The sequence below is a fragment of the Pseudorca crassidens genome, chromosome 2 (genome assembly GCF_039906515.1).
Source record: "Pseudorca crassidens isolate mPseCra1 chromosome 2, mPseCra1.hap1, whole genome shotgun sequence".
NCBI lineage: Eukaryota > Metazoa > Chordata > Mammalia > Artiodactyla > Delphinidae > Pseudorca > Pseudorca crassidens.
Window position 1 is genome coordinate 52,419,445 of NC_090297.1, and position 26,292 is coordinate 52,445,736.

The following is a 26,292-nucleotide window of genomic DNA, read 5'->3' on the forward strand; positions in this document are numbered from 1 at the left end:
AAGAAAATGGTCACAGGAACATACATATCGATAATTACCTTCAATGTGAATGGATTAAATGCTCCAACCAAAAGACACAGGCTTGCTGAAGGGATACAAAAACAAGACCCATATATATGCTGTCTACAAGAGACCCACTTCAGACCTAGGGACACATACAGACTGAAAGTGAGGGGATGGAAAAAGATATTCCATGCAAATAGAAATCAAAGAAAGCTGGAGTAGCAAGTCTCATATCAGACAAAATAGACTTCAAAATAAAGACTATTACAAGAGACAAAGAAGGACACTACATAATGATCAAGGGGTCAATCCAAGATGATATAACAATTGTAAATATTTACACACCCAACACAGGAGCACCTCAATACATAAGGCAAATGCTAACAGCCATAAAAGGGGAAATCGACACTAACAATCATAGTAGGGGATTTTAACACCCTATTTTCACCAAAGGACAGATCATCCAAAATGAAAATAAATAAGGAAACACAAGCTTTAAATGACACATTAAACAGATGGACTTAATTGATATTTATAGGACATTCCATCCAAAAACAACAGAATACACATTCTTCTCAAGTGCTCATGGAACATTCTCCAGGATAGACCGTATCTTGGGCCACAAATCAAGCCTCGGTAAATTTAAGATAATTGAAATCGTATCAAGTATCTTTTCTGACCACAGTGCTATGAGACTAGATATCAATTACAGGAAAAAAACTATAAGAAATACAAACAAATGGAGGCTAAACAACATGCTACTAAATAACCAAGAGATCACTGAAGAAATCAAAAAAATACCTAGAAACAAATGACAATGAAAACACAATGACCCAAAACCTATGGGATGCGGCAAAAGCAGTTCTAAGGGGAAGTTTATAGCAATACAATCCTACCTCAAGAAAGAAGAAACATCTCAAATAAACAACATAACCTTACACCTAAAGCAATTAGAGAAAGAAGAACAAAAAACCCCCAAAGTTAGAAGGAAAGAAATCATAGAGATCAGATCAGAAATAAATGAAAAAGAAATGAAGGAAACAGTAGCAAAGATCAATAAAACTAAAAGCTAGCTCTTTGAGAAGATAAACAAAATTGATAAACCATTAGCCAAACTCATCAAGAAAAAAGGGAGAAGACAAATCAATGGAAGTAGAAATGAAAATGGAGAACTGACACTGCAGAAACACAAAGGACCATGAGAGATTACTACAAGCAACTATATGCCGATAAAATGGACAATCTGGAAGAAATGGACAAATTCTTAGAAAAGCACAACCTTCCGAGACTGAACCAGGAAGAAACAGAAAATAAAAACAAACCAGTCACAAGCACTGAAATTGAAACTGTGATTAAAAAGCTTCCAACAAACAAAAGCCCAGGACCAGATAGCTTCACAGGTGAATTCTATCAAACATTTAGAGAAGAGCTAACACCTATCCTTCTCAAACTCTTCCAAAATATAGCAGAGGGAGGAACACCCCCAAACACATTCTACGAGGCCACCATCACCCTGATACCAAAGCCAGACAAAGATGTCACAAAAAAAGAAAACTACAGGCCACTATCTCTGATGAACATAGATGCAAAAAACCTCAACAAAATACTAGCAAACAGAATCCAACAGCACATTAAAAGGATCCTATACCACGATCAAGTGGGGTTTATCACAGGAATGCAAGGATTCTTCAATATACGCAAGTCAATTAATGTGATAAACCATATTAACATATTGGAGGATAAAAACCATATGATCATCTCAATAGATGTAGAAAATGCTTTTGACAAAATTCAAAACTCATTTATGATAAAAACTCTCCAGAAAGAAGGCATAAAGGGAACCCACCTCAACATTAAGAAAGGCCATATATGGCAAACCCACAGCCAACATCAATCTGAATGGTGAAAAACTGAAAGCATTTCCTCTAAGATCAGGAACAAGACAAGGTTGTCCACTCTCACCGCTATTATTCAACATAGTTTTGGAAGTCTCAGCCACAGCAATCAGAGAAGAAAAAGAAATAAAAGGAATCCAAATCGGAAAAGAAGTAAAACTGTCACTTTGCATATGACATGATACTATACATAGAGAGAATCCTAAAGATGCTACCAGAAAACTACTAGAGCTAATCAATGAATTTGGTAAAGTAGCAGGATACAAAATTAATGCACAGAAATCTGTTGCATTCCTATACACTAATGATGAAAAATCTGAAAGAGAAATTAAGGAAACACTCCCATTTACCTGTGCAACAAAAAGAATAAAATACCTAGGAATAAACCTACCTAAGGAGACAGAAGACCTGTATGCAGAAAACTATAAGACAGTGATGAAAGAGATTAAAGATGATACAAACAGATGGAGAGATATACCATGTTCTTGGATTGGAAGAATCAACATTGTGAAAATGACTATACTACTCAAAGCAGTCTACACATTCAATGCACTCCCCATCAAACTACCACTGGCATTTTTCATAGAACAAGAACAAAAAATTTCACAATTTGTATGGAAACACAAAAGACCCCGAATAGACAAAGCAATCTTGAGGAAGAAAAATGGAGCTGGAGGAATCAGGCTTCCTGACTTCAGACTATACTACAAAGCTACAGTAATCAAGACAGTATGGTACTGGCACAAAAACAGAAATAGAAATCAATGGAATAGGACAGAAACCCAGAGATAATCCCATGCACATATGGTCACCTTATCTTTGATAAAGGAGGCAAGAATATACAATGGAGAAAAGACAGCCCCTTCAATAAGTAGTACTGGGAAAACTGGACAGCTACATGTAAAAGAATGAAACTAGAACACTTCCTTACACCATACACAAAAATAAACTCAAAATGGATTAAAGACCTAAATGTAAAGCCAGACACTATAAAACTCTTAGAGGAAAACATAGGAAGAACACTCTATGACATAAATCACAGCAAGACCTTTTTTTTTTTTTTTTTGCGGTACACGGGCCTCTCACTATTGTGGCCTCTCCCGTTGCAGAGCACAGGCTCCGGACGCACAGGCTCAGCAGCCATGGCTCACGGGCCCAGCCGCTCTGCGGCATCTTCCCGGACCATGTCACGAACCCATGTCCCCTGTATCGGCAGGTGGACTCTCAACCACTGCGCCACCAGGGAAGCCCACATCAAGATTTTTTGGCCCACACCCTAGAGAAATGGAAATAAAAACAAAAATAAACAAATGGGCCTAATGAAACTTAAAAGCTTTTGCCCAGCAAAGGAAACCACAAACAAGATGAAAAGACAACCCTCAGAATTGGAGAAAATATTTGCAAACAATGTAACTGACAAAGGATTAATCTCCAAAATATATAAGCAGCTCATGCAGCTGAATATGGAAAAACCAAATGACCCAATCCAAAAATGGGCAGAAGACCTAAATAGACATTTCTCCAAAGAAGATATACAGATTGCCAACAAACACATGAAAAGATGCTCGACATTACTAATCATTAGAGAAATGCAAATCAAAACTACAGTGAGGTATCACCTCACACTGGTCAGAATGGCCATCACCAAAAAATCTACAAACAATAAATGCTGGAGAGGTTGTGGAGAAAAAGGAACCCTCTTGCGCTGTTGGTGGGAATGTAAATTGATACAGCCACTACGAAGAACAGTATGGAGGTTCCTTAAAAAACTAAAAATAGAACTACCATTGACCCAGCAATCCCACTACTGGGCAGATGCCCTGAGAAAACCACAATTCAAAAAGAGACATGTGCCACAATGTTCACTGTAGCACTATTTACAATAGCCAGGACATGGAAGCAACCTAAGTGTTCATGGACAGATGAATGGATAAAGAAGATGTGGCACATATATACAATGGAAAATTACTCAAGCATAAAAAGAGAAGAAATTGAGTTATTTGTAGTGAGGTGGATGGACCTAGAGTCTGTCATACAGAGTGAGTTAAGTCAGAAAGAGAAAAACAAATACCGTATGCTAACACATATGTATGGAATCTAAAAAAAAAATGGTTCTGAAGAACCTAGCGTCAGGACAAGAATAAAGATGCAGACATAGAGAATGGACTTGAGGACACAGGGAAGGGGAAGGGTAAGCTGGGACAAAGTGAGAGAGTAGCACTGACAATATATACGCTACCAAATGTAAAACAGATAGCTAGTGGGAAGCAGCTGCATAGCACACGGAGATCATCTAGTGCTTTGTGACCACCTAAAGTGGTGGGATAGGGAGGGTGGAAGGGAGACACAAGAGGGAGGGGATATGAGGATATACGTATGCACATAGCTGATTCACTTTGTTATACAGCAGAAAGTAACACACCACTGTAAAGCAATTATACTCCAACAAAGATGTTAAAAAAAAAGTTATCTATAAATATACTATCACTGCTTTTCATTACCATGAAGAAAGATTAAATAAGATTATAAGAAAAATAGTTTTAGGCTCTACCTGTAACTATTTTCATACCAGTCAACATTGCATTCTCCATTTAAGAATTTTTTTAAATGGCAGCAATCATTTTAATTGAATACCAAAATTCTTTAACCTTGGATTCTTAGTAAAAATTAAAACTTAATTAAAAACATTTAAATGTTTTAAGTTTACAAACACGGTAATTTTACATATTAGATTAGATTAAATTGATAAAACATCAAAATCCTTCACATTTATATAGCTTAAATGTCAGTAAGATAGGGATAAAAATATTTGAATGCCTGAAGAGATATAAGAACTTTCAGTTAAAAATAATGTATTTGACATGTCCTCTTAACTCCTCTCACTCCAGGACCCCATTAAAGGATAGTAAAGGGATTTTTAAAGCCATAAACCCAGCAGAATAAAGAGAATGGAAGAAAATTCAGAAGCAGATGAATGAGAAGTGACAGACTTAACAATCTTGAGAAAGTTGTATCTTAAGCCAACAGTCAAAAAACTTGTTGAATTAATGAACATCCAAAGGTTGTTGTAATAATAAAGTTACTTAAAGATTTTTACACTAAGAAATAAAGTCAAATGTAAAAATTACATTTGCAAATTTAGAGAATCTCAGCCTCAAACTGAAAGGTTCTCTTTGACTGAAATTAATTAATAGATTGGAGTAGCAGTGGTTGGAGAAAGGGAGCTCCTGGCAGGGAACTAACATTCACGAACCAGAGTCACTATACAGAGCTTTATAACCTAGAGTTTTATTTTGTAGGAAAAGAAAATCATAATATACAAACCAACATGTTATTATGTGCTGCAATAAGTCAAAAAAATTAACTTAGACCATATGACATGACAGCTCATTTGACACACATCACAGGAAGCTAAAAAGTCACTCATTAAACCAAATATTTAAAATATATTTACTATTCAAAATCATCATAGAATAAACTGTTCAAAGAAATAGTATTTCTCCTTCCCTCAGGCCAGGACTACTGCATCCATCTCTTTTTAGCTTCCTCTGCCACCAGTCTTTCTCCATTCTAAGCCATTTCCCACAATTTCTCCAGTATCATCTTCCTGAAATATAAACCTGACCATGACACTCCTCTGATTAAAAACTTTTATGCCTTCTGATGTTTAAAGGGTAAAGTCCAAACTCCAGAACAAGACACTCAAAGCCTTTTTTTTTTTTTGGCCACACTGCACGGCTTGTGGGATCTTAGTTCCCTGACCAGGGATCGAACCGGGGCCCACAACAATGAAATCGCCGAATCCTAACCACTAGACTACCAGGGAATTCTTTCTCAAAGCCTTTTATAATCTGACCACAGGCTACCTCTGCAATCACTTTTCATGTTCTGCCACGTTTCTTCCTACACCATAGGCTAAATTACCCACCATTTTCTCAACACTGCACATATGCTCTTTCACACCCTATGCTTTTGCACATGCTGTTCCCTGTAATGCCCTAAATCTCTAATCTGTTCATCCTTAAAAACCTAGTGCAAATGTCCCCTCATCCAACAAGTTTTCCCTCACATCCTAAGGCTGACTAAATCAGTCTTTTTTCCTCTGCTCTCATAGCACTTTACTACACTTCTGTAACAGTGCTGTAGCACAAATTGGCCTACCATTTATTACTTATTTTCGTCTAACCAGTATGAACTGTGATCTCCATCGTTATTTCCAGAGAACTTCATTACCTACTTAACAGCAAGTAAATTTTGAATAAATGTTTGTTAACTGAAAAAATTTCAGGTATACAGTATTTTAAACTATGACTTCTATTTATGACCTTATAACACTGAGTTCCAGTTAAGGTTAACAGAAATATAATTCCCACCAACCCCACAGTGAAAATTCCTCTTTGATCTCTGGTGGGTAGCAACATGGAAAGAATAAGATTAGCTTTGCTAGCTAGAAAGCAGAGCATTCAGAAACTTTAAATTTGCTCAGTGAAGGGCTAATACAGAAGCAAAGTACTACAGTAAATAAAGCATGATCTCTTGAGCCAGAATATTTGGGTTCAAAGTCAGGTCACTAGCTGAGTGTCCTTGGGTAAATCTCTGAATCTCATGACAATTTCGCTATCCATGAAACAGTGATGATAACAACAAATATGTTACAGTATAAAGCAAGGCCTCCCGAGTCAGTAAATCCCTTAACCTCTCTGGTGACAATTTCCCTACCTGTTAGAGAAGATTTAAACTGGATGATAAACTCAGAGAGTTTTCAGGCGTAAATAAGGGCAGGCATGTGAAAGTATTATTTAAACAAAAGCTATCATCAAATGTAAGTAGTTTTCATAAGCATTAGCAACTATGGTAAATGTAAAGATTATAGCTAGGAGGAAGGTATGGGGAGGGATGCTAAGGGTAATAACCAGGCTCCACACTAGCTCATGCTGGCTGCTGTAGTTCCAACACCAACTTCTCCTGAAAGAAGTAGTTTCTATTCCAAAATCAACACTTATAGAGGTTCAGGTAGAAGGCAAACATTTTTTGGAGGGACAGGAAAAGATATGCATTTATTCATAAAACATTTATTGAACATCCACTGTGTGCCCAGCACTAGTAATGACAGCTCAAGTCTACTGTTTTAATTAGTGACTACACTATCTTGAGTGTGTGTTTTCATAAAGATGAAAACACAAGAAAAGTCAATTTCTTATCCAAGTTAACTACAGAGCTAATTGCTAGCTCTATACTCACAGAAGAACACTGACCTTTCAACTCCAGCTACATGGAACTTGTACCTATTAATAGTATGCAGAGATTTAATCTATAAGAGTAGGTACATTAACCTACAAGTTTCACAAGAATTTTTTTTAAATGAAACATACTCACCCAAGGCAGGGTATCCAAGGTAAAATCGATCTGCTCCCAACCATCCAAGAAAAAGAGACAGTGCAACCGCCACCTTGTATGAATAGCCATTTCTGCACAGAATTGGAACATGAATGTCACATTCATATATTTCCAACATGCAAACATTTTAGAAAATAAAACTGTTAATTATTATTAGTTGTTAACTGGTTCATTCATCCACTCAATTAATGCCTTTTGGGTGGCTACTGAGTGCCAGGCACTATCTTAGGCTATTGGAATATATTAATGAACAAAAGAGACAAAGATCCCTGATGCCTAAAGAGCTTATAATCTAGAGTAAGTGACTTAACCATGCCATACCTCTGAGGGAAGAGTGTTCCAGCCAAAAATATTGCTGTTGCAAAGGCAGCATACCTGACAGTGCAGCAGGAGTGGAGTAAGAGAGGGGAAGAATAGTAAGAGACGAGGTCAGAGAGATAATAGGGGGCAAAGAAGGCAAATCACACAAGGCCTTGAATATCATCATTAAGTAAAAACTCTGTCTTTTACTCTGAGATATATGTGAAGCTACTGCAGAGGTAAGTAGAGGTGTGGAGTGTGATCTGATTTAGATTTTAAAATAATCACTCTAGCTGCTGTGCTGAAGATAGACTGTAGGGGAGCATTTGTGAGCTATTGTCACAATAATGTACAACAAACCTTTCCATATCAAGCAGAGAAGAAACCATGAAGGAGCTAACAGTGAGGAAGAAGTAAAACCAAAAGAGTGTGGTATCTTGGAAAGTCAAGTGAAGACAGTGTATTAAGAACAGAGTGATCAACTGTGCCAAATGTGACTGATGAATGACGTAAGAATGCCTGAGAATTTACTACTAAATTTAACCAAGAGGAGATCTTTAGTGACCTCAGCAAGAGCAATTCTGGTAACGATGAGGGTAAAAGACAGAACAGAACAGGCTTAAGAAAGACTGGAAGGGCCATAGTGGTACCTGTGACTCTGCTCTCCCCCACAGCACACCCAAACCTGGCTCCTTCCCCCCATTCCCCCTTCCCTCACCGCTACAGCAGTGCCCACAACCCAGGCAACCCCACATATGGCAGAGGCACCCGCCATCTCAAGGCACCAGTAACCCCAGAGGAACAAGCAGTGATGATGAGGGCACTGACGACATCTCTGGCAAAGGTGATGGAGGGTGGAAAGTGCCAATTCTCAAATATAGCCAGAAGCACTCAGGTAAGATAAACTAAGCTATAACTTATGCTATAGCGCCACCTACTGAAAAACAAAAGAAAGGACTCTAATTACCAACCTGTTGAACTGTTAGAATCAAAGTAAATAAAGGTTTACCTAAATAAGAAAGGTATTCACTACTTCAAACGCGCCAGCAAAGGAACAACTCACCAAGCACTATGAAAAAACACAGTAACACAGTATCAGAAAAAGAAAATGACAGTTCTCCAGAACCTAAAGTCACAGAAGACTGTGGTCTAACTGACAAGAGAATTCAAAACAGGTATCAGAAAGAAACTCAACAAGCTATATATAAGAAAACAGAAAAGACGGTTCAGTGAACTAAGGAATAAAATTAATGAACAGAAGGAATACTTTATCAAAGAGATTGAAACTCTAAAAAAGATCCAAACAGAAGTTATGGAGCTGAAGAACTCAATAAACAACATGAAGAATGGCATTAGAAAGCATTGGAAATAGAGTAGAACACATGGAAGAGAGAATTAGCGAACTCAAAGACAGAAATTGAGAAACGATTCAGGTAAAAGAGGAGAGAGCTAAGATTTTTGTTTTAACTGAAGAAACTCTACAAGAACTATCCAACTCCATTAGAAAGGCAACATAAGGACAATGCGTATCCCAGAAAGAAAAGAGAGGGAGAAGGGAACAGAGAGCCTATTTAAGGAAATAATAGCTGAGAACTTCCGAAATCTGGGAATGGAACTAGAAATATGAGCCCATGAAGCTAATAGAACACCTACTTATCTCAAAACAGGAAGACCTTCTCCAAGACACATTATATTAAAATTGTCAAAAGTCAATGACAAAGAAAGAATTTTACAGGCAGCCAGGAAAAAAAAAAAGAAAAAGAAGAAGACAATAACCTACAAAGGTACCCACATGAGGCTATCAGCAGATTTCTCAGCAGAAACTCTACAGGCCAGAAGAGAGTTGAATGACAAACTCAGAATATTGAAAGATTAAAACTGTCAGCCAAGAATACTCTATACAGCAAAGGTATCATTCAGACAGAAAGGAGAAATAAAGGCATTCCCAGACAAACAAAAGTTGAGGAGTTTATCACCACTACACCTGCCTAACAAGAAATGTTGAAAGCAGCTCTTCTACCTGAAATGAAAAGGCAAAAGTACACAAAACACTGAGTAAGGTAATAAATAGACAGAATCAGAAAATTGCAACTGTATATCAGAATAGGTTGTTAAACAATTACAGCAAAGGTTAAAGGGTGGGAAAAAAAGCACTAAAAATAACTACAGCTATGTCAATTTGGTAACAAACTCACAGCATTTTGTGTTGAGACATACTTGTGACAACAAAAACATAAAAGGAGAAGAGGAAAAGGATGAAACCTGTAGAGGCATATTAGGATAAGATACTACCAGCAGAAAAAGGACTATTTTAAATTTAAAACATTTATACATACCTCATGATAACAAAACAAAAATCTAGTGCAGAGACACAAAACATAAAAAAAGAGAAAACTAAGAAAAACATCATAGAAAACCACCAAACTAAAACAGCAGACAGAAATGCAAGGAAAAAGAAACAATGGAACTATAGAACAACCAGAAGAGAAAAGATAAAATGTCAATACCAAGTCCTCATATATCAATAATCACACTAAATGGGGACTTTCCTGGTGGTCCAGTGGTTAAGACTCCACGTTTCCACTTCAGGGGGCATGGGTTTGATCCCAGGTTGGGGAACTAAGATCACACATGCTGCAGGGTGTGGCCAAAAAAAAAAAAATCACAATAAATGTAAATGGATTGAATTCACCAATCAAAAGACACAGAGTGGCTGGATGGATTAAAAAATAAGACCCAACTATATGCTGCCTCCAGGAGACACATCTCAGTTCTAAAGATAAATATTAAGTGCAAAGTAAAGGGCTGTAAAATGATACTCTAAGCAAATGGCAGCCAAAAGAAAGCAGGTGTAGCCATACTCATATCAGACAAAACAGACTTCAAACCAAAAAAGTTAATAAGAGGCAAGGATGGACATTATATACTAATGATAAAGGGTACAACCCATCAAGAAGATATAACATTTATTAATATATATGCACCTAACAAAATAGCACCAAAATATATATAAAGCGTTATTAACAGACCTAAAGGGAGAAACTGACAGCAACAGAATAAGAACTTTAACACCCCCTGTACATCAACAGACAGATCATCTAGACAGAAAGAGAAGAAGGAAAAGTCGGTCTTAAATGAAACACTAGACCAAAGAGACTTAATAACAGATGTATGTATACAGAATATTCCATTCAAAATCTGCAGAATACACATACTTAAGTGCACACAGAATGTTCTCAAGGATAAACCATATGCTGGGACACAAAACAAGTCTCAATAAGTTTAAGAAAACTGAAATCATATCAAGCATCTTTTCTGACCACAATGGTATGAAACTAGAAATCAATTATAAGAAGAAAGCTGGAGAAATCACAAACATGTGGAAACTAAACAACATGCTACTGAATAACTAATGCATCAATGAAAAAAATTAAAGGAGAAATTTTAGAAGTACCTGAAGAGAAATGAAAATGAAAATATGACATACTGAAAATCTAAGGGAAACACACTGCAAAATCAGTACTAACAGGACAGTTTATAGAAATACAGGTCTACCTCAAGAAACACCACAAATAATGTAACCATACACCTAAAGTAACTAGAAAAAGGAGAAAAAACAAAGCCCAAAGTCAGCAGAAGGAAGGAAAACATAAAAATCAAGAGTGGAAATAAATGAAATAGAGACTAAAAAGAAAATAGAAAAGATAGAAAGATCAATGAAACTAAGAGTTGGTTCTCTGAAAAGATAAACAAAGTTGACAAACCTTTAGCTAGACTCACAACAAAAAAAAAGACAACTCAGATAAATAAAAGCAGAAATGAAAGAGGAGAAGTTACAATGGATACCAAAGAAACATGAAGGATTATAAGTGACTATTATGAATGGCTGTATGCCAGTAAATTGGACAACTTAGAAGAAATGGATAAATTCTTAGAATCATACCACTTTCCAAGACTGAATCAGTAAGAAATAGAAAATCTGAATAGACCTATCACTAGTAAAGAGATGAAACATTAACCAAAAACCTCCCCCAAAACAAAAGTCCAGGACCAGATGGCTTCACTGGTGAATTCTACCAAACATTCAAAGATTTAATACCTATCTTTCTCAACCTCTTTCAAAAAACTGAAGAGGAGGGGATGCTTCCTAACTTATTTTGCAAAACCAGCATTACCAAAACCAGACAAGGACACCACAAGAGGAGAAAATTACAACCCAATATCTCTGATGAACATAGATGCAAACATCCCTAACAAAATATTAGTAAACCAAATACAACAATACATTAAAAGGATTATATGCCATAATCAAATGGGATTTATTGCAGGGATGCAAGGATGATTCATCCACAAATCAATCAATGTGACACACCATATTAACAAAATGAATAAAAACCATATGATCACCTCAAAAGACTCAGAAAAACATATGACAAGATTCAAAATCCATTTATGATAAAAAACTTTCAATAAAATGAGTACAGAAGGAATGTACCTCTACATAGTAAAGGCCATATGTAACAAACCCACAGCTATCATCATATTCAACAGTGACAAATTGAAAGCTATCCCTTTAAGATCAGGAACAAGACAAGGATGCCCACTCTCATCACTCTTATTCAACATAATATTGGAAGTCCTAGCCAGAGTAATTAGGCAAGAAAAAGAAATAAAAGGCAAGAAAGAAGTAAAACTGTCACTATTTGTGGATGACATAATTTTATATATAGAAAACCCTAAAGACTCCATCAAAAACTATTAGAAATAATAAACAAATACAGTAAAACAGCAGGGTAAAAAAATCAATATGCAAAAATCTGTTGTGTTTCTATACACTAACAAACTAGCAGAAAAAGAAATTAAGAAAACAATCCTATTTATAATTGCAACAAAAATAATAAAATACCTAGGAATAAGTTTAACCAAGGAGATGAAAGACCTGTATACTAAAAACTGTAAGACATTATTGAAATAAATTGAAGAAAACACAAAGAAATGTGAAAATATCCCATGCTCATGGATTGGAAGAATTAACATTGTTAAAATACACATTACCTAAAGCAATTTACAGATTCAGTGCAATTCCTATCATACAACTCAATAAAAACAAAACAAACAACCTGATTAAAAAATGGACAGAGGATCTAAACAGACATTTTTCCATTTAAGACATGGTCAACAGGCACTTGAAAAGATGTTCAATCATCAGAGAGATGCAAATTAAAACCACAATGAGATATCACCTCACACATTAGAATGGCTATTATCATAAAAACAAGAAAAGACAAGATGTTGGAGAGGATGTGGAGAAAAGGGAACCCTCATATATTGTTGGTGGAAATGTAAATTAGAGCAGCCACTATGAAAAACAGTATGGATGGACTTCCCTGGTGGTGCAGTGGTTAAGAATCTGCCTGCCAATGCTGGTCTGGGAAGATCCCACATGCCGCGGAGCAACTAAGCCCATGTGCCACAACTACTGAGCCTGCACTCTAAAGCCTGCGAGCCACAACTACTGAGCTCGTGAGCCACAACTACTGAGCCCGCGTGCCACGACTACTGAAGCCCATGCACTTAGAGCCTGTGCTTCACAACAAGAGAAGCCACCGCAATGAGAAGCCCATGAACCGCAATGAAGAGTAGCCCCTGCTCGCCACAACTAGAAAAAGCCCGTGCAGCAATGAACACCCAACACAGCCAAAAGTAAATAAATAAATAAATTTATTTATTTTTAAAAAAGAAAAGAAAAGAAAAACAGTATGGAGAAAACTACCATATGATCCAGCTATTCCACTTCTGGGTATTTATCCAAAGAATAAGAAAACACTAATTCAAAAAGATATATGCATCCCAATGTTCACTGCAGCATTATTAACAATAGCCAAGATATGGAAACAACCTAAGTGCCCACCAATGACTGAGTGGATAAAGATATGGTGTATATATATACAAGAATACTAGTCAGCCATTAAAAAAAAAAAGACAAAATCTTACTACTTGTGACAACATGCATAGACCTTGAGGTCTATGTGCTAAGTGCCATGTGCTAAGTGAAATAAGTCAGATGGAAAAAGACAAATATGACAAATACCATATGATTTCACTCATATGTGGAATATAAAAAAAAAGTAAATGAACAACAAAAAAATAACAAAAACAAACACATAGAAACTGAGAACAGACTGGTAGACACAGAGGTGAAGGGGGGTGGGAGGTAGGCGAAATGGGTAAAAGGGATCAATTGTATGATGATGGATGGAAACTAGATGTGGTGAGAAGCACCCTGCAGTGTATACAGAAGTTGAATTATAATGTACACATGAAACTTATATGTTACAAACCTATGTTAACTCAATTAAAAAAAAAGGTTGGACAAAATTAAAGAAAAGAAGTATTAGATAACTCTTTCAAGGAGTTGCTGCAAAGAGGAGTAAAGAAATAAAAAGGTAGCTGGAGTTATCATTTTAAAGTCAAATCTGATTATGTCAGTCTCCTGCTTACGATCCTGTTTTTTGCATTGACTCACAATCAGGACATTTTCAGGGAGTTAGGGAAGATGGTAAACAACCCAGAGATTCTGTCTATGCATCTAATATTATAAGAACGTCAGATTTTACACTGAGGGCAGTAGTGCCCCTTCTACATTGCAATGGGTCACCAGACTAGAAGTAGAGAAATAAATTGGGAGACTTTGTAGAAACTCAAGCTATAACCTACTGGATAGTAGCAGTGGGAGAGAAAAGGAAACAAAATTAGGAAATACTAAGAAGGCAGAAGCAGCCAGAAGAAATGTGGGGAATGAGAGAATAGGAGAATGACTCCAAAAGTTTCTGCTTAAGAAACTGGGTAAAACAGCTGCATTCACTAATACAAAGGAGGAAATGATTTGAAGGAAAGGACCTTTATATAAAGATGGTGAGAGAAACCAAAGGGGTGGATGAATGAAGCAGAGAAAAGGACCAAGGACATAATCTTGGGAATATCAAGATTTAAGGAAGAAGGAAAGGAATAGGAATCAAAAGAAATAGAAGTGTGTTTTATACTGGAAGTTAAGGAAAGAAAGTATTTTAAGAAAAGGGAATGCCAAATGCTGTAGAAGGATCAAGATATAGACTATAAATATCCATTTGATATAGCAACAAAGATGGCTAGTGAATTTCAGTATGGCCAAAAGCCATACTGCATTAGACTGAAAAATTCATAAAAGATAAATATTATAGAAACAAGCCTCTCAAAAATCTTGGCTGGTAAGGGGAATGAAATCAGAAAAGCAGTTACCTACATAAATAAATCACCCTAAAGGATAATCTAAAAACTGGTGGTGTAGAAGAGATCTGTCTAATTGTTTACCAAATCATTTCTCTTTTTCTCATGTACATACAACGAAACAACAGGCAGACCTTGTTTGGTGTGCTTTGCATTATTGTGCTTTACAGATAAACTGTGTTTTTTACAAGTTGAAGGTTTGTGGCAACCCTGCATCAAGCAAGTCTATTGGCACCATTTTTCCAACAGCATTATTTTAAAATTAAGGTATGGTTTTCTTAGACACAATGCTATCGCACACTTAATAGACTACATATAGTATAAACATAACTTTTATGTACACAGGGAAACCAAATGATTCATGTGACTTGCTTTATTGCACTGGTCTGCAACCAAACTCACGATATCTCTGAGATATGCCTTTGTTTACTGTAGCTAACTTTGCAGTTAAGTGCAGCCATCACTGAGTTTTGGCCAATGGAATGAGGACAGAAGTGATGTATGCCATCATTTTATGTCTGGCCAATAAAACATTCCTGAAGGGGTTTTTTCTCCACTTTCCATCTGCTGGCTGAATGGAAAGGACTCTAAGGACTAGAGGAAGCAAAGCTACAAGATGAAAGCACAAGAGCCCGCATGACTGCATGGAGCAACTACCACTCCCTTCACCCCATCCAGACCCCCAAGGCAACACAAATTGGACTATGATGTGAGTGAGAAATAACTTTTACTGTGTTAAGTCACTGAAATTCTTAAGACATTTGTTACAACAGGCTGCTCCAACTAATGCAGATGGCCAGTATAAATAGGTGTGTGACTTGGTAACCAATCAGACATAGTTTAGACTTCAGTTGCTGAAGAATACATTATAGAATGGCTATATCTGCAATATTGAGATGGAGTTCTAGTCAAGTATCAATATTATAAAAGGATATGCCTACAGGAGAAGGAAAATATGTAAACTGGAAAAGGGACACTCAATGAATTAAGAATTTGTCAGTGAGTCTTTACTCAGTAGCTAACTAGCAGCTGGCTGTTTGGTAGGCATGTACTGAATATCCTGATAAAGGAAAGTGATACATCAGGTTATGTTACTTTTGTGCCTTATTAAAATTATCCATCAATCTAACTCCCGTTGTTCTGATTCAATGCTCATCAAGCAAATTCTATTTTGGAACTGTAGACTTTACTACAGGAGGGGAATAAGTTGGCCAGTAGACTTGGAGTATCTAGTTTCCTTGATAGTTATATTTCCTATCACAATTGAAATCAATGTCTTGTGAGCATGATTAGTACAGCTCACTTGCATTGAGCCTAACTACTCAGAGACAGTAAAAGGAAAAGCAGAGTTGATTTGGAAATTAAGTGGCAGATCATTGTGGTATGACCATTATAGGTAATATGAACCTGCAACGTCCAACCTGAATGGTTAGCTGTTCTTAATGGATGATTTTCTTAGTTGTTGTATTATAACCTTGGACCAACACTTAACAAATTATTTGTCATTTGGAAACATCAATCTATAAATCTAAGAACTGACTAAACCATATCTAAGTACTTTGGAAATAATTCCCTTTAACAATTTTTACTTTACTTATGAGCAATCTTGGAACCCAAGAAGCTTAAAGTGATTGGATTACACAGCAAGAAAGAATCTAAAGCCCCTCATTAACTCAGTGAAGTAGGGTCAAAAAAAAAAAAAAAAAGACTCTAATAGTAATTTCTAAGAATTCTAATAGAACTTGCAGAAACAGTCAAATAGTGGTTGTTTTTTGATATAACTGCAGAATAGGTGCCATCATATAAAATGCAACAACGTACAGTAAAAGATAAAAATAGAATGCCAACAATTAACAAAAATGGGTAAAATTAAATCATGTTTTCAGGACAAAGCATTAACATAAGAATAAACTGTTAGCTTTACTGGAGCAAAAATAAATAGCAAACTTAAAAGTCCTTTAAACAAACAATACTCCCAACAAAATAAAACCATTTGTCTTAATATACCAAACTAACTTTTGAATTCTGTTTAACATTACCATTTATCATCCAAACCTATTACAAATAATGAAACCAAGTTTCAAAATGCAAATGATTACTAATTAGCATTCTTTTAATACTATAGGTACACAATCCCTTATTTGCACTCGAGAAAGCCCCCAAATTTTGAAAACAGAATTTTTTCATAAGCCATTTGGTAGCAAAAACTGGCTGAACTGACATGGCATGAAGCCATTCATTCTATTTATCCCACATAGTGAATTACTGAGCTTTACTTGGTTGGTAAACTGCATATATATATATATATATATATATATATATATATATATATATATATATATATAAAACGATATGCACACTTAAAATAGAGATTTTCTGACAAAAGCAAAAAGGTATAAATTATATTAGTGCAGGATTCTCCTTACAAATTAACTCTTTTCCTCTTCACTCCATTCAGTCAAGATACAACATAGGCAAGTAATCTGAAAATTTAGCTTCAGTAAGGTAGGTACTTACACATTTCGGCAAGATATGGGCTTGAGAAAACCAATTTCGTTTCCAGTAAAATGTGTTTCATTGCCACCAGAATCCTTACAAGTTATGTTAGGTGCTGGAAAACATGGAACTAAAGGCAGAAAAAAGCAAAAATCCATTATTTTTTTTCTTGTGGAAAAGTATGTAATTATGTTTTTTCCTAAGGCTAGCAATACACACAAGAAAATATAATGTTAAAACAAACCACCTCCAATATAACATGATATACTTTAATTTAGATAGGAAAAGCTACATTTTATATACATATATATATATATACACACACACACACACTCATGTACAAGATACAGATAAAAAAATAAAAACAAAAAAAGATACAGGTAATATGATAGAGTAGTCTGAACACAAAAGCATAACAATTGCCACACTGAGTTAGATGCATGACCCATCAAGTTCAATCTCCTGCCTCTGACAAAGGTAACAAGGGAAGAATTGCACATTACTATGCTTTACTTTATCTCTAGGATAAAGAATACTTCTCGAATTTTTGTTGGTATCTCATTAGGTAATTCATTAAATGTAACATAGTCTGATTTTATATTTTCAGTTTATAAAGTTCTTATAGATGATGGCTACAATAAACTGATTCCTCTTTATTCTAAATAAATTACTTTCATTTATTCTGAATGTATAGAATTTGTTTTTTGTTTCTCTATTCCTTCTAGGATTTGATGTAGTGTATTATCTCAGCATTTAGTAATTTTGATCTTTATTCATACCCCAAATGATATGATAATACGAGGCAGTAACACTTATAGAGCTTACTATGTGCTAGGCAGGCACTGTCCTGAAGTCTTTATGGCACATCATGTAAAGAGCTAGAACTCTGGGGACTTCCCTGGTGGCGCAGTGGTTAAGAATCCGCCTGCCAATGCAGGGGACACGGGTTCAACCCCTGGTCCGGGAAGATCCCACATGCCGCAGAGCAACTAAGCCCACACGCCACAACTGCTGAGCCTGTGCTCTAGAGCCCGCGAGCCACAGCTGCTGGGCCCGCGTGCCACAACTACCATAGCCCGTGTGCTGAGAGTCCATGCCCCGCAACAAGAGAAGCCACCGCAATGAGAAGACCATGTATTGCAACGAAGAGTAGCCCCCGCTCACCGCAACTGAGAAAGCCCACGCGCAGCAACAAAGACCCGACGCAGACAAAAATAAACAAATTTATTTAAAAAAGAAAGAGCTAGAACTTTGGAATGAGAATGACCTATCTGTGCATTGCCTGTTTCAGAACCTTGGATTCCTTGTAGATAAAAATAGCACTAAGATCATAATAAGACTATTGTGGGGATTAAATGTGATACAAAATACCTAGTGTAAGGCCAGCATTTAGTAGGCATTCAATAAATGTTAGTGCCTTTTCCTCCTTCATTGTTTCTGACTAAAAGGTACTAATGTTTTTAGGCTAGTTTCAGTAAATGTTTATCTCTATGTTTAGCAACAATAATTACAGTGGGGTTTTTTTTGAGAAAATGAAAACAGAACTTGGTCTAATAGTCTAAAACAAACAAACAAAAAAACCCCCACAGACTCCAGAGTTTTATTATGAGAGAAAAATGGTATTTATTTTCTGTCTATAATTATCTTAAGATTTTCAAGAAATCACTGTCCTTTTTTTATGCCAGAGTAGCACACTGAGAGAATGAGGCCAGGAAAAAAACTCTATAATGACTTTGCACCCTTCTGTGTGTTATTGATAGTTCAAACTATACCGTCCCATAAACTTTATTTATTTAATGTATTTACATTTCCAACACAAGGAGGTGCTTATGCTAAAAGGCATAGATAGGTTCAATACAACTGAGAACCATTTAAACAAGAAAAAAAGTAATAAGATTAAGGGAAGAGGGAGAGTGAAGAAATAATTATACTGGGAAACAACTAAGGGAAGACAGTATAACCGACCACCAATGTAGCTCAGAGGTTCCTGGTAGTTAAGGCAAAAAGCTTTACAGAGCTACCGTGATATAACTGAAAGAAAGCATACCAATTCACCTCTAAACCACTGTGGGAATTTGGTTTGGTTCATGACACAAGGGTAAGAGAATGTAATAGAGAAGGTCCTCAACTAGAACTTTATTAGAATAGAGAAAAGTTTTCCACATAGCCATTTCTCACACTGACTCCAGATATAAGCAAGAGCTTATAATGTTAAGATCTACAGAGATGGAGAAAAAGTTAACACATGATTTATATGCAGTTGTTTTGCCATCTGCCTTGATATAGAGATAAAACTTACTGACTTTTGTGAATGAATTATTATCATGTCCCTTAAGTTATATCTCTCAATCTGCCATCTTAGGTCATGCTTTTGACTGGAGCTATATAGTAGACAACTCAAAACCGAGATTAACATACGTCTGAAATGCTAATATATATTCTATGTTACCAATTGAAAGGAGATCAGTATGCTCTATTTCTATGATGAGGGAATGATGGAAAGTAATTTTGCTTTCCAGGGGATATTTGGCAACGTCTGGAAACATTTTTGGTTGTCACTACTGGGAAGCTGCTACTGGCATCTAGTGGGTAGAGGCCAGGGATGCTCCTAAACATCCTACAATGCACAAGACAGCCTTCTCACAATAAAGAATTATCTAGTCCCAAACATTAATAGTACTAAGGTTGAAAAACTGCTGTAGATCAGTGGTCTTCAAAAAATGTGGCTCACACGCTCCCTAAAATAACTTTTTAAAACCATATACTCCCTCACACATTTTTAACTTGACTTCTAAAATTTTTCACCATGGGTTTAAATTGTTGGGAAAAATATTATTTCCAGCATACTGTAAATACTGCCCTTAGTATTGAAATATTATAGCATTCTTTAAAATGGAATCTAAATACCACAGCAATTTGATAGCCACTATGATCCAACCAAGAATGTGAAAGGGCTCTTCTTTAAAATTCAGAAATTCTACATCAACTGTAGGAAAAAATACACATATAAAAACTGAGGATCTGGAAATTGATTATTTTAAAGACACATTGTGGGCTGAATTGTACCCTTCCAAAAAGATATGTTGAAGTCCTAACCCTCAGTACCTCAGAATGTTACCTTGCTTAGAAATAGTCTTTGCAAATTTAACCAAGTTAAGATGAGGTCATTAGGGTGGGCCCTAATGCAATAAGACTGGTATCCTTAAAAAAGGGAAAACTGAACATACACAGGGAGAAGATGATGTGAAGACATACAGGCAGAATGCAATGTGAAGACAGAAGCAGAGATTAGACTAACGTGGGGCATTCCCTGGTGGTCCAGTCGTTAGGACTCGAGGCTTTCACTGACGAGCGCCCAGGTTCAATCACTGGTCGGGAACTAAGATCTCACAAGCTATGCAGCATGGCCAAAAAAAAAAAAAAAGAGAGAGAGAAACTAGGACTGATTAGGTTACAATCCGAGGACTGCCAAGGATTGCCAGCCACCCCTAGCAGCTCAAAAGAGGAAACAAAAAATTCTACCCAGAGTTTGAGAGGGAACATGGCCTTGCCAACACCTTGATTTCAGACTTCTAGCCTCCAGAGACAGTAAACATCTACTGTTTTAGGCCATCCAGTTTGTAACACTATTACTAACAGCCCTAGAAAACTTATTCATCTATATCTGTTTACCTCTTGGAAAGCTTTGTCCACCCCCAGGAGTACATGTACTCCAGTTAAGGCATCAGGCATGTAAATAAGTCAAAGCAATGTCTGGTTTAAAAAATTAAAGTTTTTTGCCTTGGTGAGGACCACTCCACCTCCACAAAGAAGTGACCTGCAGGAAGATCTATAGATAGACGCAAGTTTTTCTTCAAATAACACCTTTAATTTTTTTTCAAATCCTCAAAGTAGTAAGTTCTGGATTGGAAAATTGTGCAATAAAACAGAATTCTATTACTAAATTTTGGGTAATTTTCCTCTAAATGTATTACTACCTTGTACTTGTTCAGTTTGAAGCTGTCACTTTCCTGCCTTATTGCCTTGTTAGATCTTCCTGCAGACTATCTAAAATTAGATCTTAAAGAGATAGTTGCAATACAAAACACTATGATTCCCATTGGGGTTATTGTCCAATATACCTTGCCTAACAGAAATATAATATTTTTTGAGATTACAGGTTCCTGTACAAAATTTGGAAGATCAAACATTTATAGGTGAGTTGTAAAAATGCTTTATAAAAATATTAAAAACTAAGAAATCATACCTATTTTTTGGTTGGATACTATTAATTGTTCAAACTCCTATATTTTGACAATTTTAGCTTTCAATGCTATTGTATCATTTCTAATATAAGAAATGATTTGTATTCAATATGAGCTGCTTTGTATTTAATGAGACAGATAAAGGAGAGAAAAATGCCCAACGATCTAGGCTTAGAACCTCAGGAAAGATAAAAATAGTGGAAGTACCAGAGTGAAGGGGAAACCACATTGCTACAATAATTCTGGAGAAGTTTGACAGAAGTATGAGCTAATTATTTCAAGGGATGAAAATTACGTACTTTAATGAGGATGGATGAGCTGTCGCTCCCAGTATAGCGAGATAACATGAGAAAATATTAAAGAGCAACATTGAGACTGATCTGATTTGTTTCAACTGATAGAAAACTCCAAAAAGCAATACTTTAGAATGGGACAAATTTGTGCTTAAGTCCAAACTCTGTCACTTAACTAGTATGTTCTTCTGGGCAAGTTACAAAACCTCATTGAACCTTGTTTTGTAATCTGTGAAATGGGATAAGACCCTTGTAATGCTATTATACACATATTAAAAGCATATGGTATGTAAAGCATGATGCTTGGCTAGAGAAAGTGTTCAACTTCCTTACTCTAGGAAATTAGAGAACTTCAACACTGAGAAGACTAAGAGAATGAACCTGACATGAGGAATGAATATAACACGTGAGTGGCTGTAAATTTAATAGATTTTGTGAAATGAAATTAATCTATTCAATAGATGCCTACAACCCTAGAATTTATTCATTTTTACATATTTTATAATGACTTCATTTGACACTTATTTTATTTTTTTTAAAGGAGTCCTTCCTTCCTTCCCGGCTGCGTTGGGTCTTCGTTGCTGTGTGTGGGCTTTCTCTAGTTGCGGCGAGTAAGGGCTGCTCTTTGTTGTGGTGAGTGGGCTCTAGGTGGGTGCGGGCTTCAGTAATTGTGGCATGTGGGCTTAGTAGTTGTGGCTTGCAGGCTCTAGAGCACAGGCTCAGTAGTTGTGGCACACGGACTTAGCTGCTCCGCGGCATGTGGGATCTTCCCGAACCAGGACTTGAACCCGTGTCCCCTGCATTGGCAGGCGGACTCTTAACCACCGCGCCACCAGGGAAGCCCGACCCTTATTTATTAAAAAAACTATTAAGTAGGCAGAACTAGTAATATGCTCTTTTCTTTTCTTTCTTTTGCAAACAGAAAAACTGAGGTGCCAAGAAATTAAATGAGCTCACCGAAGTGTCATAAATAGGTAATATTCTACAAGTCCTAGACTAACTCATCACTTTTAATCAGTACTCTTTTCATTACACCATGATAATGCCATGCTTACACTGATATCAGGAACAAACAAAAATAAATCAATATGATGAGATTAAGGAAGCCAGTTACCAATAAATGTTAACTAGTTGACAAAATTAAGCAACATGCCAGAAGCTTGAAAACTATTCCATTTGCAGTTTTCTTGCAAAATGTTTGGCTCTGGCTAATGTCTAGGATTTAGATGGCATCAATTTAAGCATGGTACACTGTTATTTCTCAATTATAAAAAGCAGCACCGTTTTTTAAATACAAAAAAGCTAAACTAGAAATAAAATAATCAATGAAGTTTCATCACAGTAAAATGGACTGACCTAGAGAGGAGGTGGTTTGGGACCCTACTCCAGTTAACATCATGCCTCTGCACTCTGATCTGATCTGTCATATAAGAGGGTCAGACTCTTTTATTTATGATTTCTGTAACAGGTTATACTGCATAATCACCGGATAATTAAATGTGTCAATCTAGAATTTGGGTGAAAGCAAAAGATAAAGCTGGAAAGAGCCAACCCTATCTTCATATTTCTACTGTTAAAAGACACCTCTCCTCTGGAAGTGCTGGAGTTGGAAAATCATCATTTTGCAACTATCAGAGTAAAGAATGATTCGGAGGACTTCCTTGGCGGTCCAGTGGTTAAAACTCCGTGCTTCCACTGCAGGGGGCATGGGTTCAACTCCTGGTCAGGGAACTAAGATCCTGCATGCCTTGCGGCACAGCCAAAAAAAAAAAAACAAAAAAATGATTCGGGCTAGAATCATCATGGATGCTAGTCTAGGGGAAAGTCTAGGGGAAATTTTTGATGAGGGATAGGATATTTGCATAGTCTAAATGAGTCTCCCCAAAGACTGTTTATTAGTTGCAAAGGAAAAAATATTTAACTGAAAAGACTGAGTGATCAACACTTAACATCATCAATGAGAGGCAGATGGATATCACGTCCCTCAGCTGTGAGATGCAGAGGACACGCCATCATTTATGTAATTTTCCATCCTGGGATGCAGAACCTAAATCTAGTTGTAAGGAAATATCAGACAATCCCAAATGAGGAATATTCTATTAAAATAAAGGGGACTGTAGTCTTCAAACTTGTCAGTATCATGAAAGACAAAGCTGTGGAAATATTCCAAGTTAAGGAAAACTAAAGGCAAAACCTGATCTTGGGATCCTGTACTGGGGGAAAATGCTATAAAGGCTTTATTTGGGTTATTTGACAAAATCAGAATGTGGATGGTAAAGTATGTGCATTAACACTGAATTTACTCAAGTTTTACAACTGAACTGTGGTTATGTCAAGAGAATATCTCTATTCTTAGAAAACACACACAAACATATTTAGGGACAAAACATATATACACAAATTCAGAGAGAGACAGAGAGCATGCATGAGTGCACAATGATAAAGCCAGAAGGATAATGTTTAACAATGGGTGAATCTGGGGAGAGGGTGTATGGGTGTTCTTTGTACTATTCTTGCAATTTTTCTGTAAGCTTGAAATTATCTCCAAATAAAAAGTTTAAAAATAACACACCCTTTGCATAACTAATTTATGCTATTAGAAGTTAGGATAATAATTATCATTAAGGCAGGGTAGTGGCTATAAGAGAGCATGGGGCAGAGTCCTAGCATGTTGATAAGGTTGTCTCTTAATCTGGAAGCATTCACAGGTGTGTTCAGTTTGTGAAAGTTTATTTGAGTTATATTTAAGTGTACTCTTCTGTACATATACTTCAATAACATCTAAATGAAAAAGACCTTCTGCCAAAGGACCAGAGCAAAATTTCTGGAAATGGAGTTTAAATACTTTTGTATTTCACTACTCAGAAAATTAAAAACACTTGCTTATGTATGTCTTTATGTATATATATGTTCTAAACAGAACACTCCTTGAGGGCAGAGATTGTCTTCTTTTATGTATCATCTATACCATTTAGCAGAAGCCTGCCATATAATAACTTCTCAATAAATAAATTTCTCAATAATAAATAGTTTATAATACAAATGTTCACTGTTAGCTGTTTTGATCCATTTACTTATTTTAATTTAATTATTAAACTATTACAAATAATTTCTGAATAAATAAAGATGCGTGTTAACTGGTTGGGCTAACTGGTAACCATTTTAAGACCACACAGTTTATTGTCATAGTTGAATCTCCTTTGCCTTTGGTCCCAATTCTTACTCTCTACCTCCAAACTCCCCTCTCCGTAAAACACTCCACCCACTCATTCCTTACTAAAAAGTATAGTTTAAGAAAATTAAACTTAGTTTGAGGATTCTGCAATAGTCCTTCATATATTCAAAAAAACAGAAGAAAAATTTTGGCTCGAGAAACGAGAGAGATCACACTTTTCACAACTCTAATATATTCCTACGTCAGGACCAAAAAGCATGTTTCAAGGGTTATTTTGATGTCCTCTCTGATCAGCACTCAGAAGTGACTCACCACAGCCACTCCACTCGTCTTGCGTGTTTTAAAAAGGACAATTAAAAGAAGCATCCTGTGGACAGACATAGCCTCATGAGGGATGGGCTGGTAGAACCTATCCCAGATCTTGGCTGAACACTTCTGGGTCATGCATAAATTATAATCCACATGCAGAAGCCCTGTAACTCATATTTGTCTCCGAAACTTTATTTTCTTTTTAAAGTCATAATAATAATCTAAAGTCATTTATTTATTAATTTGTAACATTTTATGTGTGTTTCCAGATTGTTAGGCACTTATGGTTTATTCTCTCCAAATGAATAACCATACCATTCCTGTACATAGAAAGCCTTCCTTTTATTTTTCTGCAGCTCTCCACTTACATCATCTATGATAACTTACCTGACAGGTCACAACGTGACCATAACACCTCCAAGTCCTTTTATACTTCCTAGCAGTCTGATCATTTGATTTTGTAGTTGTTTATAAACTTATTTAGCAATAATTACTTAAGTGGATTCAAACTTATTTTACAAAAGAGACACCTAACTGGAGGGCAGAGCTCTTTTTGGTCAGAAACTATTCTTTTTAGTTGTATAATTTCCTTCAAAATCCTCATACGTACAAAGAATTCTGCAGACTAGAAAAGGCTTTTTTGAGATGGCTGGCTGCCTGATTCCTAGTTTAAAGTGACCTCAGTCACAATAGTATTCACAGATTTCCAACATATTTCATATACGTGGTTGAATATCTGAAAGCTCATTGTTCTTTATGTGTGTTAACACTATTCTCTGTATTCTGAGAGCACAATATAAAAGACTGAACTGTAACACAGGCAAATCAGAATATACTTATAAAGCAATTTAAAAAGGAGGGGATTCCGTGCAAAGTTCCTTTAAGTCTAACACATCTTAATTAAATAAATGTAC

The 26,292-nt window shown here is 36.2% G+C and overlaps 1 protein-coding gene across 1 annotated transcript in view; it reads right to left on the reverse strand.

Annotated features, from left to right (window-relative positions):
* The window catches only part of TM2D1 (TM2 domain containing 1), a 55,001-nt gene that overhangs the window by 25,369 nt on the left and 3,340 nt on the right, over positions 1-26,292 (reverse strand). The window contains exons 3-4 of the mRNA XM_067726357.1: positions 17,379-17,487; positions 7,275-7,366 (exon numbers count right to left, since the gene is read on the reverse strand). Coding sequence (XP_067582458.1) covers positions 7,275-7,366; positions 17,379-17,487 — 201 coding nt within the window. The remainder of the gene's footprint in view (positions 1-7,274; positions 7,367-17,378; positions 17,488-26,292) is intronic.